This window comes from Canis lupus, chromosome 12 (genome assembly GCF_011100685.1).
Source record: "Canis lupus familiaris isolate Mischka breed German Shepherd chromosome 12, alternate assembly UU_Cfam_GSD_1.0, whole genome shotgun sequence".
Lineage (NCBI taxonomy): Eukaryota > Metazoa > Chordata > Mammalia > Carnivora > Canidae > Canis > Canis lupus.
Genome location: NC_049233.1, coordinates 64,717,603 through 64,734,396, shown reverse-complemented (window position 1 = coordinate 64,734,396; position 16,794 = coordinate 64,717,603). Strand labels below are relative to the sequence as shown.

At 41.0% G+C, this 16,794-nt stretch overlaps 1 protein-coding gene across 6 annotated transcripts in view; it reads left to right on the top strand.

Moving 5' to 3' along the window:
- PDSS2 (decaprenyl diphosphate synthase subunit 2) overlaps positions 1–16,794 on the top strand; it is a 249,693-nt gene that overhangs the window by 208,221 nt on the left and 24,678 nt on the right. For 5 of the 6 annotated variants that reach the window (XR_005368098.1, XM_038554863.1, XM_038554860.1 and 2 more), the window contains one exon: positions 10,775–10,807. Coding sequence is in view for 5 of the 6 variants with exons in the window: in XM_038554863.1 (XP_038410791.1) it covers positions 10,775–10,807 (33 nt within the window). In the remaining variant the exon portion in view is untranslated. Of the gene's footprint in view, positions 1–10,774; positions 10,808–16,143; positions 16,238–16,794 lie in introns of all 6 variants that reach the window. The other variant, XM_038554861.1, reaches the window with a different exon arrangement.

Below are 16,794 nucleotides of genomic sequence, written 5' to 3'. Positions count from 1 at the left end.
GAGGGGAAGTCATTACTCAGTTACCATTTTGATTCCTAATAAAAGAAAGTAGAATCCTTCAGAGAACCACAGAGCTCTGACTCTCTCAGGGAGTCCAGAGGCTATTGCAGGTCAGCAAGCTTTATTTTTAATGATCCTTCTAGTTTTCTGCTGCCCTTATAAGTCACTGAAGAGATAGGAATTATGATTATATTTTCCTGGCTATTTCTGAAAGTACTGAAATGTCACTTAGGCTTGTGACATCCTGACACTGTCATAACCAGCCATAAACTACCTTAAGTGAACTACATTTTACCAATGCTAAGCTTTAACTCACTCATCCCTAAGTATTCTACTGTACTTCTTATTCAAAACATAAAGCAGAGATTGCTCGTCAAGGCTGGTGTACAGAAACATAACATATATATTCTTAAAAGAGAAAATGTACATTCAGAGTCTTCATTAATGCCACTAGATATTCTTCTAATTATTTAAGTTATTTTGAGTTGTTTTAAAAGGAAAAATATTGACATCCTCCACCACAGACGGTGGACAGTGTGGGCATTTGAAGGGAGTGTATAGGAGACTACAAAGACTGAAATGGCTCTAGATATCTCCTGAGTTTCTTGAGGTTTCTGTTACATTTAAGGAAACAAAGTGCTTGACTACAGGAGACATAGCAGTTAATTTCCTCAGTTGTCTCTGGCCTCTTTTTTTTTTTTTTTAAAGATTTTATTTATTTATTCATGAGAGACACACACACACAGAGAGGCAGAGACACAGCAGAGGGAGAAGCAGGCTCTGCAGGGAGCCCGACGTGGGACTCCATCCGGGGTCTCCAGGATCACGCCCTGGGCTGAAGGCGGCGCTAAATCGCTGAGCCACCCAGGCTGCCCCTGTCTCTGGCCTCTTAAAGAGGGGGACAAGAGAAACACACAAATACAAGGAATACTAACTATAATGATGTCATTTAGGGAGCACAAAGGAAAGTCAAGAAATGATTTGTGAAATTAGTGATATCTGAGAGAGTCCTCAAAGAAGAAGATTGTGACAGCAAAGATGGGAAGGAGAGGCTTCCTAGGCACCAGAAGTCCTAAAAAAGGAATGTAGGGCAGCCCTGGTGGTTCAGCGGTTTAGCGCCGCCTTCAGCCCAGGGCCTGATCCTGGAGACCCGGGATCGAGTCCCGCGTCGGGCTCCCTGCATGGAGCCTGCTTCTCCCTCTCCCTCTGTCTGTGTCTCTGCCTCTCTCTCTCTCTCTCTGTCTCTCATGAATAAATAATTAAAATCTTAAAAAAAAAAAAGAAAGGAATGCAGATGGGCAAGTGTACTATATTCAAAGAAATAAAAGTATTATCATTTGAGTCAAATGTGAAAACTATAGGGCAGTATAGGGACCAGATAGGGACAGGCAAAGAATTGCTCTGAAATAGTACATAAAACCTATCTTTAAAGAGTTTGTCTCAAACAAAAACATACACATGAATGTTCAGATAAGCAATGTTTACGATAGCCAAGAAGTAGAAACAACCCAATGTCCATACAAAGGAATATTATCCAGCAGTAAAAAAGAATGAAATATTGATACATGCTACAATATGACAAAAATATTCTGGAACTAGATAATGGTGAGGGTTGTACAACATTCTGAATGTACAATGCCCCTGAATTATACTCTTTAAAATAATTAAAATGATGAATTTTATGTTGTGTATGAATTTTACTTCAATTTGAAAAAAAAGACTGTGGATATTTGCTTACAGAAAATGAACTTGATTCAGGTCATGGAATAGACACAGAAAAGTTTTTGAACCATGTAATGCCATGGTCTGAAAATGTGTTTTAGGGAAATATGTCTGGCTACATCCAATAGGACAAAAGGAACAAGGAAATACTAGAGAGAAGTAGGTCAGTTAAGTTTTGGGGAACCTGTTGATAAGTGCAGGAGAAAAGTACTGATCAGAGTGTTGGCAACAAGATTGGGAAGGTAAGGAGGTTAGGTGTAAAACTAATTTCAGAGAGGGGTGCTTGGCTGGCCCAGTTGGTGGAACATGTGACTCTTGATCTTGGGGTTGTGAGTTCAAGCCCTACCATGGGTGTAGACATTACTTAAAATCTTCGGGTGGGGGGAGACATGTTTCAAAGAGAAAATGCATAGGGCCTGAAAATTTGTATGATAGGGAGAAGCTGGCGGGTGTCTACTTGGGGAGGGGCAGTCAGAGGCCAAACCCTGGATTTTGAACTTGAATTACAGGAAGAATCATGCCGTTAATAGAAATAGGAAAGTTAAGGGAGAAAATTGGTATAAATTTGGTTTTTGACATGATGATTTTGACGAGTACCATCAAGACTGGTGGCCATCACCTTGGAACCTGGCCACTGGAGGAAATAGCTTAGTTCCATTTTCAGCCTGATTTCCTTTTTCATGGCTTTTTGGCAATCTGAGTAGATTTTGTCTGTGTGTGCATTTTAAATTTCACGACTCTTCCAGATTTGAAGAAAGCAAGGAAAAAGGTTTGCAGGGGGATGACCAAGCCTTCTGAAAAAGGAAAAATTTATTATGTAGATAATAAAGCCTCTCCTCTTTTTATTTTTTAAAGATGTCGTTTATTTATTTTGAGAGAGAGCTGTGCAAGTGGAGTGAGGGGCAGAGGGAGAGAGAATCTCAAGCAGACTCCACACTGAGCATGGAGCCCAACACGGGGCTCAATCCCACACACATGAGATCATGACCTGAGCTGAAATCAGAAGTCAGACATTTAATAGATTGAGCTGCGCAGGTGCCCCTACCCTCCTCTTTCTTTTAATTGAACACCATACCCTTCTGTGCACCTGTCTGTTGCTTCCTTTTTCCCCGATTAACAAAAGGAGAGAATACAAAAAAGCTAATTCTTGAACATTCACATTTCCCTCCAAAGATTAGCCTTCCCAGCTGAAAGAGATGGTAGCATCAGGTTCCCAAGAAGTCCAGTTCTGAATGGTGTTAGCTTCCTTGCTGATGCCTTCTGTGTTGTTTTATTAATAGGCAAGAATGATCAGGATCACAAAGAAGAGGCCTGCCCTGTTCCTGTCTATTCTGATACTTTTTCCACTTCGTAACTGGAAAGCTGGATTGATACAAGTCCTGCTTCTCCTACCAAACCAAAATTCAAGTGCATCAACTTTGGAACTAACAGATCTAATAGATTTCTGATTTGTAAGCTTTTTAAATCCTCATACACTCTACCCAAATCATTCTAGGATGAGAAGGGAGGTTCTCCTCTTCCTTCCCGAGTAAACCTTCTCATGTATAAACTAAACTCCACCTCTTCATACCAATACAAATGCACAGAGAATTTATTTCCAGTAAGACCTGTCTTCTCTAGAGGAGCCAGTGATATTCCTGCAAAAGACCTTTAAACTGTCGTCATTTTTGCAGCCACCAAGGTAATCTTTTATTCAAACAAGGATTATTAATGGATGATAGATTAAGACAATTGGATGAAGGGGGTTAGAAGGGAACCAAATATTCACATGGCCTCAAAGCACCCCACAGATTACTTATTAAATACAAAGGGAAGCAGTGAATAAACTTAGTTTCACCAATAATGAAACAAACTGATATTGTATGACTCCTGATGTAATGGAGAAGTAAAGAGCAGCATTTATTTAGTTGTCTTGCCCCACCACCACCAAAAAAGGTTTTAATTTTAATCTAATCATGGGATCATGGGGAAACAATCTGACAAATCCAGGATAAGGGACATTCTCCAGGGCAATTGACCTGTACTCTTAAAAAAAGCCGGTATGAAAGACAGAAAAGGAGTCATGTAGGGACTCTTGTAGATTAGAAGAGATTTAAAAGCCATGACACCCAAAGATAATGTATGGTTTCTAATATGATCTTGGATTGGGATAAAAACAGCTCTGAATGACACTATTGATTGAACTGGAAACATTTTGAGTATGGATTTCTTAAACACCATAGGGAGTGTTAAACCCGGATGTGATAATTGGATTGTGGTTATATAGAAGAACATCCTAGTTCTTAGGAGATAAATGCTGAAGTATGAGGGGATGAGACATGATGTCTACAACTTATTCTCAGGTAGTCAGCAAATCATCATCCAAAAAAAGCAAAGATGCCAAAATATTAGCAATTGATTAATGTAGGTGGAGGGCAAATGGGTGGTCGTAGTGTTCTTTCCACTAAAAAGTTTTAGGAGAAAGGTAATTTTCCTTGGAATTTTAAAGAGAGAATCTTTAAAAATGACTGTTATCCCCAAATATAGCTGCTAGCATTAGGGAAGAATAACATGATAAGTAGAGATGATCAGTCTTAACAATTTCTGGACTCCCTGCTGTGGAATATTAGTTTTCTATTTTTAGAAAAAGGTTTCTCCATTTCTGACTTTCAAGTCCAGATAACAGTAGTTGAAAATTGGAAATAGTTCATTTATGTCATCTAATCCTTCCTTGTTACCTGACTTATAAGAAAGCATTTGTTTCTTAAAGTAAAAGACCACATTGTACATCCCTTACTTACCAACAGGGAATCTATCTGCCTTTGGTCTGCAGAGACTGGTATATAAACCTTTGGAATTAATCCCTCTGTGCATCCTCTCACTCAGAATGGCTTTTTTTTTTTTTTGCTTTTGTACAGAATATTGTTTTACAGTGCTCACTATAGCTGTCTAAGGAGGCCTCTAGTGTCATGAGCACTGGCACACTGTCTTGTCTATTTTCACTTTTTTTTTTTTTTTAAAGATAAAACAAGGTTCAAACCACACATTCTCTGTGAACTGCTAAAGACTGGGAAAAATTACTTTCTTTTCTCATGACCTGGATTGACAAGAAGCATACCTACAGGAGGCAAAAAGATGAGTGAATCCCTTTTAAAGACCCTAGTAATGAAGCCCTCAGGGAATTGCCATGTGTGGTAGATTTTACAGTGGCTTCTGGAGATGAACAGTGTGGCAGGAAGAGGTTCAGGACTGCTGGCTGTTGAAATACAGTCTGGATTTATTTTATATCAGCCTATTTTGGGCCCCAGTGAGAAAGTTATTTTAATAATATCTTGCTCGGCTAGAAATATACATGATAAGTGGCAGATGTCAGAAAAAGAGGGGAAAGTTATAGCACTCCATTCTCCTTGAGACTTAAGGAGTTTATATAGTTGTTTAGCCTTTGAAGCAAACACTAGCGCCCACAGAAGCATAAATGGAAAAAGACTTTAGACATGGTCCAGACCAGTGATCTTCAAATGAGTCACGAACTCGGGGCTAGGGTACTGAGGCTCTGCATTTTTAACAAACTACCCAGATGATTCTGATAGCTAGTCCAGCATTTGGGAGCATAAGGTCTAGTCCAGTACTCTTATTTTACAGATAAGAAAATAAAGATGCACATAAAAGTTTTAAAGTTATTGGAGGTATTAATGTATTATGGGCTAGAAACCATATTTTCTGATTGATACCCAGCATATGACATCTTCCCACGAGGTTTTTCTGGAGTGGTCACCATCAAGATATTATTAGGTCACTCACTTTCCTCCATACACAAGGCACACTTAGCATCCTAAGCCTTGGGTGTGGCTCTTGAAATGTCCTGAGGTTTCTGTTCCGGGCTCTCTTCACTTTAACACACTACTTTCAAGGTTGAGGCACTTAATTACACTAACCCGCTGCAACTATGGGAAGGCTACTAGATCACTCTTCTCTGTTCTATCCTTTTGTTGTTTGATTTTCATGAATTCTTCCAATATGTATCCCATAGATTTCCCTCCCTAGCCTACTTATAAACAGAAGTTGGGCAGTAAAGTGAAAATATGGTATTGTTCAATACAGGTAAAAATTATTTGTCAAGGGGGCACCTGGGTGTCTGACTCAGTGGTTGAGCATCTGCCTTTGGCTTGGGTCGTGATCCCGGGGTCCTGGGATCGAGTCCCACATCAGGCTCCCAGTGGGGAGCCTGCTTCTCCCTCTGCCTGTGTCTCTGCCTCTCTCTGTGTGTCTCTCATGAATAAATAAAATCTTTTAAAAAAAAGATTTGTCGAACATCAGCTAATGGTTCCAAATTAACTAAATCCTGGTTTCCTGAATAGACAGTACATAACCAACACATATAAAAAACAAGCATTTATCCATCTAGGCATTCATTCACCGGATATTATTGACCATGTGCTCCATACCAGTCCTGATTTGGACAAGGAATACACTTGTGAGCAGGAGAGAAAACTTGTACTGTCATAGAGCTTAAGGCCTAGAGGGATACTGTAAGTGAAGCCTATGTAAATAAACAAGACTGTGCAATCCCTAGAGTACAAGCTCCATGAGGACAGAGATTTTTATCTGTTCTATTCATGGCTCCGTCTCCAGTACATTTGAGGTACCTGATGCACAGGAGGTACACAGTAGATACCTAGTGAACAACGAGTCATCTGATAAAAGAGTAATTATGGGTCCTCCCAAATTAACTGTTTTACAAAAAGAAATAGAATAGGTAATGTTTAATGAGAAATAGAGGGGATTGAATCATCATTTCCATCGATTTCTAATGTACTGTATTTTTTTAATGTGCTATATTTTTATAAGCTCTAAAAGCCTTTTGTAAAAAATATTTTGTATCAGAATGTGTACTTTCTTAAGGCATGTATATGACCTCTGTAGATATTAACACACATACCAGCTGGAAATACATTTATATTATATACCTATAAAGATTTAAATATTTATATTATTTGTTTTACAAAATAACTGAGACTTTTATGTACAAGCTAAAGCAGTCAAGGATGAAATGGTTCCACAGAACCAAGGATGTTTGTTGTGATAAAATAAAAAGGACATTCAGGTGAGCTGTGTATCAACAGCTATAATCTGTTCAGGTTGTAATGGTGTGATAATAGTGCCGTCATTTTATGTAGGCTTCTAATCTCTCAGCTTTTCAAAACATGTAAGAGCTGATATTGAACAGATGTGGATTATGTACATAGTGTTTCTCTGTCATCGTCCCCAGCAAAGTATCTCTCTACTGGGTGGAAAGGATGGTGACCAAGCTAGCAATACAAAATAAAAGAGGGGGTTTGAAAATAGCTCAAAATAATAGAATTCTCTAAGATAGATAATTTATAACCAAAATAGGGGGAAAATTGTTTTACAAAAATGTCTGATAGGACCACTCTAATGTTCTTATCTATGAGCAGCAGCAGTACATTCACTCTTCCTACCTGAAGAAACGACTGTTGATTTTTTTTTTTTTTATGAGACAAACTGGAAAGTGGCTCAATACCTCCAAAGGGAAAAGTCTACCCTAAGTCATTGTAAATTAGATCATTTCTCCCTCTCTCCTTACCTTGCAATCTCAAGATACAGAAGCTCTTCAACTTCCAAACTTTCAACAAATACCTCTTTCAACACTTTTATATACCTTTTGTGTTAAACACTGAAGGTTAAGAATGTCAAAAGATGCAGAATGATGAGCTGGTTAGAATAGGAACAAAATTGGGACACCTGGGTGAGTAAGTGGTTGAGCGGCTGCCTTTGGCTCAGGGTGTGATCCGGGGTCCTGGGACCCAGTTCCACATCAGGCTCCCCATAGGGAGCCTGCTTCTCCCTATGTCTGCTTCTCTCTGTGTCTCTCATGAATAAATGAATAAAATATTTTTAAAATAAAGAACAAGAACAAAATTGAAAGTAGTAAGGAAATGGCAAATTTGTTGCAGGCGTGTGTTGGTTGACAGTAGGAACAGTTCTCTAGAGCTCCCAGTTTGTGCATCATTTGAAAAGTGCTTTGTTTGAGCAATCCATACTAATCAGCAAGAGGCAAGGAAAAGGATAAACAATTGAAAAGGTGGAAAGCTTGTGACCACAGGATCAGCCTCAATGTCAGATATCTCTTAGCCTAAAATGAATTCAAGAGACAGCTGGGAGTTTGAGAACTTAGACTAAGCAAATTGTGAAATGCTATTGCTGAAATTTTGGTCACAAGCCATGGATTATTCCTTGGATCAAGGCCAGTTCACATTTGTCCACTAACAGAGTTTAGTAGCTAGCTCATGAGTGCACTGTACAGATGTGCTCAAGGCGTCCCTACAAACTGCAGATTATTACGATAAAGTGGTATTTTCAGTGTAGACAAAACTATATGGGGAGATGTCCACAGACACACATACAAAGAAATATAAAATATCTGAGCAGAGAGAAGACTAAGCCTAATGGAGCGCCTGGGTGGCTTAGTTGGTTAAGCATCTGCCTTCAGCTCAGGTCATGATCCCAGCAGGGTCCTGGGATCGAGCCCTGCATTGGGCTCCATGCTCAGCAGGGAGCCTGCTTCACCCTCTCCCTGCTTGTGCTCTCTCTGGCTATCTCTTTCTCTCTCTCAAATAAATAAAAAATAATCTTTTTTTTAGAAAGAGAGAAGAAGCTTAGTTTTTAAATTTCTGCAAGAACTAACTCATATTACTTAAGGTATAATGCATCTGAGGACTAAGATCAAAATTTTCTTGGTTCACTGAAAATCTAGATCCCTAAAAAATTTAAAGAGCAGATTGAAAACCCCAAATTCTTTGATATAATGCATTGGTTGCAGAAACTTTTTGTTTCATAGGAAACATTCAAGTCACAATTTTAAGCTAGAGTAGTTAGTGATGTTGCCAACGGCTATACAGGACCAGTGTCTTCTTCAAAGTTGCTTACTATGAAAACAAGAAAAACAAAATGCAGGCATCTTTGTATAAGGTTTTTTGTTTTGTTTTGTTTGTTTGTTTGTTTTTTAAAGGATCGTCAAGAAGCAGGAAGAGTCAGGACCAATGTTATATAAAAATCTTCTGGGCAGCCCTGGTGGCTAAGTGATTTAGCGCCGCCTTCAGCCCAGGGTGTGATCCTGGAGACCCGGGGTCGAGTCCCATGTCAGGCTCCTTGCATGGAGCCTGTTTCTGTCTCTGCCTCTCTCTCTCTCCGTCTCTCATAAATAAATAAAATCTTTTAAAAAAAAATCTTCTTTTCTCTCACTGAAGTAATCTGCCCACCTTCATTAACTATAAAGTGTCATTTTTTACTCAGGAACAAAATGGTCTCAAGACCTAACCTATTTGCAAATTGAATGTGTACAGAGACATAGCAGGAATTTTATTCTGAAGTCTACAAAAAATGAGCTAACATACCAACAAAGATTAATACATTGGTTGTCTATCACTGTAGAACTTTAATATATATTTGAGTATATGTGTTAATTTTTAAAACTAAAAATATTTTTAAAATAAAGCCTGACCCCATATAGGATATGTCTTTTTTTTTTTTTTTTTAAAGATCCATTTTATTTTAGAAAGCATGAAGGGGAGGGACAGAAGGAGAGGGAGAGAAAGAATCCCAAGCCGACTCCCGGCTGAGCATGGAGCCCCACTCAGGGCTCAGTCCCACAGCTCTGAGATCATGACCTGAGCCAAAGTCAAGAGTCAGATGATTAACTTACTGAGCCACCGAGAAACCCCTAGTATGTTTTTTCAATTGCGCCTTTCTTCTCTATCAATCATGGTAGTGGGGGTGGGGGTGGAGGTGGGGGTCTTTCAATGTAAAACAACATAATAAAAATTATGCCAAAGGAAGTGGGGGAGAAACTGGCCCCACAGATTACTTACTGATTATACAGGAGGAAACATGTCATTACAGTGGAACATCTGATAGTCACCACCTTAACCAAGTGATCAAATTTATAGCATTACTAAGAGTGGGACAGCCTGACATTTTGTGCCTCCTGAATTGCTACAATATAAAGTACATAATATTCTCTATAAAATACTCATGGCAGAAATGTTTCAGCAAGCTTTTCAGACCCAACTTTCAGTTTGCAAGCAAAACAAGGACAAAGTTAAATAACATACTGGAGAAATAATATGACAAACCCAAAAAGTCCATGATTTTCGGGGTGCCTGAGAGACTCAGCCAGTGGAATGTGCAACTCTTGATCTTGGGATTGTGGGTTTTAGCCTCACATTGGGTGTAAAGATTACTTAAAAATAAAATCTAAAACAATAAAAAATAAAATAAATAAATAAAATCTAAAAAAAAGTCAGTGATTTTTCATGAAAAAAGTCAATGGTTTTTATTTTCACTTTTTTTTTTAAGATTTTATTTATTCATGAGAGACACAGAGAGAGAGAGAGAGGCAGAGACACAGGCAGAGACAGAAGCAGGCTCCATGCAGGGAGCCCAATGTGGGACTCGATCCCAGGTCTCCAGGATCAGGCCCTGGGCTGAAGGCGGTGATGAGCCACCTGGGCTGCCCTTTATTTTCACCTCTTGAGAAATGGGGAGGATCTAGATTGAAAAGACTAACCAGAGATATAAAAATCATATGTAACGTGTAAATCATGATTAATTCTGGTTGGGGTGGGGGGAAGCTATAAAAGATATTCTTGGGGCAATAGAGGAAATTTGAATATGGATTGTATGTTAGATAATATGGAGTTATTGTTAGTTTTTAACATTTGATAGAAGTCATGTGGTTATGTATGAGACATCCTATGCTTATTAGACGTGTGCTGACGCATGGTGAAGAGTCATGATGTCTGCCACTGTCCTCTCTAGATGGTTGGTGTATATACCTGTGCTCACTGTACTATTCTTTCAACATTTCAATGTGTTTAACTGTTCTATGTATATAGTTGTATAGGGATACAACTATGAAGACAAATAGAGAGATACATGGTAGGGGACCAAGGGAGAGAGTGTTGACCTTTATTCGTGGAGAAGTAAAACTTATAGAAGCACTAGATAATTTTTAAAGAACTAACAAATTAATTTCCCTCCCTTTCTATTTTAGGCTCAAGAGAAGGGAAGATTAGACTATGCTAAGGTAAGTAGATTTTATACATACTATACAGTTTTAGACATTTGTTTGGTGTATGGTTTATGTTTCTGTGTGAAAGGTCAAAAGATAATCATCCCATTAAAGTTGAAGGACATTCCCTGTTAAGTAGCAGGCACGAGCAGGTAAGGGTACTTACTGAGTGCCTACTTCATTCCAGACACTGTTAGGTGTCGAGACTACAACATTAAGCCTTTAGGAAGCCAAAAGGAAGCATTTCCTTTTGGGACGTTTACAATCCAGGGTGGGAGGTAGATAACTAATAACAACTAAATGGACACATCATATAATGTCCTGTGGTGGTAAGTGCTATGAAGATGAATAAACTGGGTAAGATCACTCACCATTGCTAGAAAGAAGCCTTTGGCATCTTTGGCTTTTAGCACCACTGGATAATATGTGAGAAGCACCACACAGAGCAGACTTAGACTCCTAAACATAGTAGTTTTCGCATCCTCTCTGGAGCTTTTGAAAACACACATGCCTGGGTGCAGCTTCACACCCTCTTTCACCGAGATCAAAATCCCCTGGTGGGGAGAGCAGGGCAGGGGCAGGGTGGAAGTATTTGAAAAAAAGGCTCCACAGATCGTTCCGACACACAGCCACGTTTAAAAACTGCTGTGGGAGTTCAGATTTCAGTGCACCAATGCAAGCCTCCAGACACGGTCGGGTCACATTCTGTTTTCCCCTCGGGGACAAATGGAACATTTTAGCAGTTGTGTGGGATGCGTACAGCTGCTTGGCTAAAGGAACATGCTAACCATCTGGTTTATGCAACAATCAGGAATATCCAGTGTAGGAGCACACCTGCACTCCAGAGACAGGGAGGAAGAAATACAAGCTGTATGGGCTCTGCTCACACTGGGACAGCTGAAACCCACAGTGGTGCCTCGGGGCTGATCCGGAACCTTGTGCTCTCCTGACAGTTGTGAGCTGTATACCCATGGCTCCGTGCCTTTCCTCTCATTTCCTTGACTGAGGTGCAGTTCCTCCTTTTCTGTCTCACAAACTTCTGCTACCTTTAAGAAAAGCTACATAAGAGCACCTCTTAACTGAGGACTTCCATATGTCTGCTTGAGCCTTATGTACCCAAACTCAGGCTGCGGACATACCCCTTGGGTCTCCCACAGGCAAGGAAGCTCAATGCATCTTGAATTGAACTCCCCATCTTGCCTGACATCTCTGGTCTTTTTTTTTTTTTTTTTTTTTTTCTTAAATAGTTTTAAGGGTTTTTTTTTTTTTTTTTTTTAAGATTTTATTTATTTATTCATGAGAGGCCCAGAGAGAGAGAGAGAGAGAGAGAGAAAGGCAGAGACACAGGCAGAGGGAGAAGCAGGCTCCATGAAGGGAGCCCGACATGGGACTCGATCCCAAGTCTCCAGGATCACACCCTGGGCTGAAGGCAGCGCTAAATTGCTGGGCCACCAGGGCTGCCCTTAAGTTTTATTTAAGTAATCTCTACACCCAATGTGGGGTTCGAACACATAACCCCAAGATCAAAAATCACATGCTTATCTAACTGAGCCAGTCCGGAACCCCTAAATAGACCTTACTTTTTAAAGAAGTTTCAGGTTCACAGCAAAATTGGGCAAAAAGGGTCAAAAGAGTTACATATCCCCCCTGACCCTACATTCACACAGCCCTACTATCAACAATCTGCAGGAGATGGGGATCCCTGAGTGGCTCAGCAGTTTAGCACCTGCCTTTGGCCCAGGGGATGATCCTGGAGTCGTGGGATCAAGTCCCTCATCGGGCTCCCTGCGTGGAGCCTGCTTCTCCCTCTGCCTGTGTCTCTGCCTCTCTCTCTCTCTCTCTATCTCTCATGAATAAATAAATAAAATATTTTTTTAAAAATCTGCAGGAGAGTAATGTGTTTGTTACAGTGAAATTACATCGACATATCATTACCCAAAGCCCATGGTTTATGTCAGTGTCCACTCATGTTGTATCTCTGGTCCTTTTAACTTATTCTGTCTTCTGATGTTGGCAGTGTCATCCCACCAGTTAACCATGTGAGAAACTTAGAAGTCACCCTTGACTCCTCCTACTCCCTCACCCCTAGAATGATTCTTTGCCAAGTCACACCATTTTTGTATCCTACATTTTCTTACATTCAACCCCTCCTCTTGACTTCTCTCTTCCGTTACTTACATTGAGTTTCTTCACCTGACCACTGCAAAGCCTACTGACTGGTCTCCCTGACTCTCTCTTGTCACCCCAAGTCCATTGCCAACATTCAGGTATGTCTACCTGAATCATAAACCTGATAGTTTAACCTCCAGCTTAAAACTCTTCATTGGTTCGTGTCGTCTGTAAGGCTGACTCAAACCTTGTTGAAAGATTTCACCGCCTAGAGGGACTCTCCAGTGCCATCTCTTCCTACCCTGTGTTTCAGCAGCACCAGATCACACAAAACATACTGTTTCTGTTTTCCATGCCTTCACGCTTTGCTTGAAATGACCCTCCCCCTTTTTCAGCTACCGTGTTCTTTCTGGAAGGCTTGTGTTAAGATCATCTCCTACAGGTAGTCTTGCCTGGTTCTCCAGCCTGGATGAAGGACTTGCCTTCATTCTTTTTTTTTTTTTTTTTTTTTTTTAAGATTTATTTATTCATGAGAGACAGAGAGATTGGGACAGAGACATAGGCAGAGAGAGAAGCAGGCTCCTCACAGGAAGCCCCATGTAGGACTCGATCCTGGATCCTGGGATCAGGCCCTGAGCCAAAGGCAGATGCTCAACCACTGAGCCACCCAGGCATCCCTCCTTCGTTCTTTAATACAGTGTGCAGCTCTCACAGTCATTGTACTTACTGTGTAATATTATAATGCCCCACTGATGAGACAGACCGTACACTGTGAGCTCTTCAAGGGCAGGGGCAATGTCTTCTCTTTGTATACTTGGTGCTAACACAGCACTTGGCACATGGTAAATGGTGAGTGAGTGAATGAGGGAGAGAGGAAGGGAGTGAATGAGTGTAGAAAATAATAGAGTAAGAAATGAGTAAGGAAATAGAAGACACATGAAGTTAGTTTCAGGAGAAAATCTGGTATAGGGTTTTTTATCTCAAATCAGAGAGGTAAGATGCTTTTGACACGCTGCAAGTATCAACAGGATTAAGAAGATTGTTTGGGGAGGTTGTAATATAGTAGCTTGGAGATAAAGGCTGGGATTTCACTGTGTGATAGTAAAGGAAAGCTAACAAAAAAGTAAGGGAAAACTCAACACGATTTGGCATTAGAGCGACTACTGATCGATCATTGATGCTTATTTATGACTCAGAGAACTCCTTCAGGGTCTTTTATTGCAGAGACACATGACAATTGAAGAGGTTAAAAGAAAGGAAAAAATATGATGCACAGATAGAACACCCTGGAACGAAGCCGTGGCTCGGCCGCCAACTCATTGCAGAATCTAGTATCACTTGACCTCCTGGTCTTCCTTCAGTCTCCTTCCTATAAAGTGAGCAATTTAGAACAGTGCTAATCAGTTCTTCGGGTTCATTCCACATTCGAGAGAAGACATTCTTCTTGGGGGGTGGAGGGCATTCTTATGGTGTATTCCTGAGGTCTAGATTCAGCCCTTCATCCACTTTATCCACCCAGCCACTATGTATCACATATGTATGCACATATGTGCAAGGCTCCGTGCACATGTGCGTGCCACTGTAAGCAAGACCAGTGTAGGCTTTCCTTGACTCACACCTCTCTGTCTGAAGTAGCCACTTTTCCTTTGTTGTGTTTTTTTTTTTTTCTTCTTGACATTTATAGTAATCTAAAATTATCATTTTCAGGACACCTAGCTGGCTCAGTGGTTGAGCTTCTGCCTTTGGCTCAGGTCATGATCCCAGGGACCTGGGATCAAGTCCCACATCGGGCTCCCCACAGGGAGCCTGCTTCTCCCTCTGCCTGGGTCCCTGGCTCTCTCTCTCTCTGTGTCTCTCATGAATAAATAAATAAAATCTTTAAAATAAAATAATAAAATTATCATTTTCATTTAGTCACTTGCTTCTGTTTTTTTCTCTTCCACTGGAACGTAAAAGCTCTGAAGGCAGAGCCTCATTCATGGTGGCATCATCAATACCCAGCATGGGCTTTGATGTAGGAGGGCTTGGCAACTGCATGTGAGTTGCATTAGTACTATTCTAGAAGTGCGGGAAGTTCTGGGAGGTCTAGAATGGATGATTATAGACTACAGTGAACCATTTTAAGAACATATTGACTACAGACACCTGGGTGGCTCGGTAGTTGAGCGCCTGCCTTCGGCTCAGGGTGTGACCTTGGAGGCCAGGGATCGAGTCCCACATTGGGCTCCCTATATGGAGCCTGCTTCTCTTTCTGCCTATGTCTCTGCCTGTGTGTGTGTGTGTGTCTCATGGGTAGATAAGTAAATTCTTAAAAATATATGTGTGTGTGTGTATATATATATAGACTATATAACTATAGTCTATAGACTATATAACACAATCCGTCTTAATGTTCAATAGCCCTAAGTTTGCCTTCCCAAGTGCCTAGTGATAATATTTCCCCTGCCTGGAAACGGAACCCCACCATTCTGGAGTATGTGGTGCGATTCTGACATTTAAGGGCCATCACTTGACATTTAAGGGCCATAGACTTATCATCCTTACACAGACCTAAACCCGAGTAACATGGGAAAAAAAGATTATATCAGTCTCTGCCAGGTACAGGAGAGATCTGCAGGGTGCAGCTTATGACACTGTCTCTTAACAGTGCTGTGGGCCTGTAGGAGTAATGAGTATCATGACCCACGGTCTGTTCATCTCCGTTTTGCATGAACATGTTGCTCTGCTGACTGATGCAGGCACCATGCTTAGCAGCTTAGGGCTGTCCTTGTGGGTTTATCTGTAAAACTACATTTGAAAAACTCGGCAACCATTTCTGGAGACCATCATGAAATTTATTTATCGCTGGAAATTTTGTTGTTTCCAAGTGGTATTTACCCAAAAGCCAGATTGTACCTGAAAAATCAGATTCTGAGGACCATTGCAAATTATTTTGGCTGTGTGCTCTGTGGCCTCACGTGCCGCCTCCCAAATTCCATCAGCCTCAGAGTGGTGAGGAAGGGGTGGAAGGAAGAGCTGGTCATTTCAAAATCAGTCTCAGCTGGATCTTGAGACCATCACATTCAGCAAAACAGTGGCCTGTGCTCAAACACTCAGATGAGAAATTGAATTATCTTTTAATTGAGCTCCTGTTGCGATAGAGTCTGGATATGAATGCTTTACACCGCTAGAGCGCCTTTCATCTTAAGATATCAAAGCACTCGACGACTATTAATTCATTACGTCTCTCCCACCCCTGTCAGGTGGCCGACACAGTCATGGGAGCCACTCTACCTATTGCTGAAACTCCTCCACCTGGCTGGAGTCTGGGCAAGGATGGGAGCTGTGTAACCAACCGTAAGGCCATTCTACCCAGTAGCTCCTAAAATAGAAAAACAAGGAGCATCTTAGCCAAGTTAAAACTGCAGAAGTTTTAGGAGATGGAATATAATTACCAGAAGTGAATTGTGACCCGGAAAGCTGGTGCTGTTTCTCTCCTATGCCCCATGCCATGGGGATCTCAATGACAGTGATGGGTCTGCAGCCCTGGGCACATATCTCTGGGCCTATAGCCCGCGTTCCCCAGGCTCCTGGCCCCAGGGTCAAGCCGGCTGCTTCAGTGCAGTGCCAGAGGGAAGAGCACCACCTATCGAAGTGTAGGAATTCATGGGTACTTGCTGGGACTGGTTGAGAAGCTTCTCAGACCACATTCATGCTTGGTTTGCTATGCTAACATATACATGTCTGAAAGAAAACGAATATGTTGACTACTCTTGCTTAGAAAAACATCTACAAACGTCTGTGTATTTTCCCCAGCTGGAGCTGAGCGTATGCCTGCAGTTGAGCCTACTGCTCCTCGAAACAAGCCTGCTGCTAAAAGACGGAGGCAGATGGTATTTTTACCACTTCAGGCA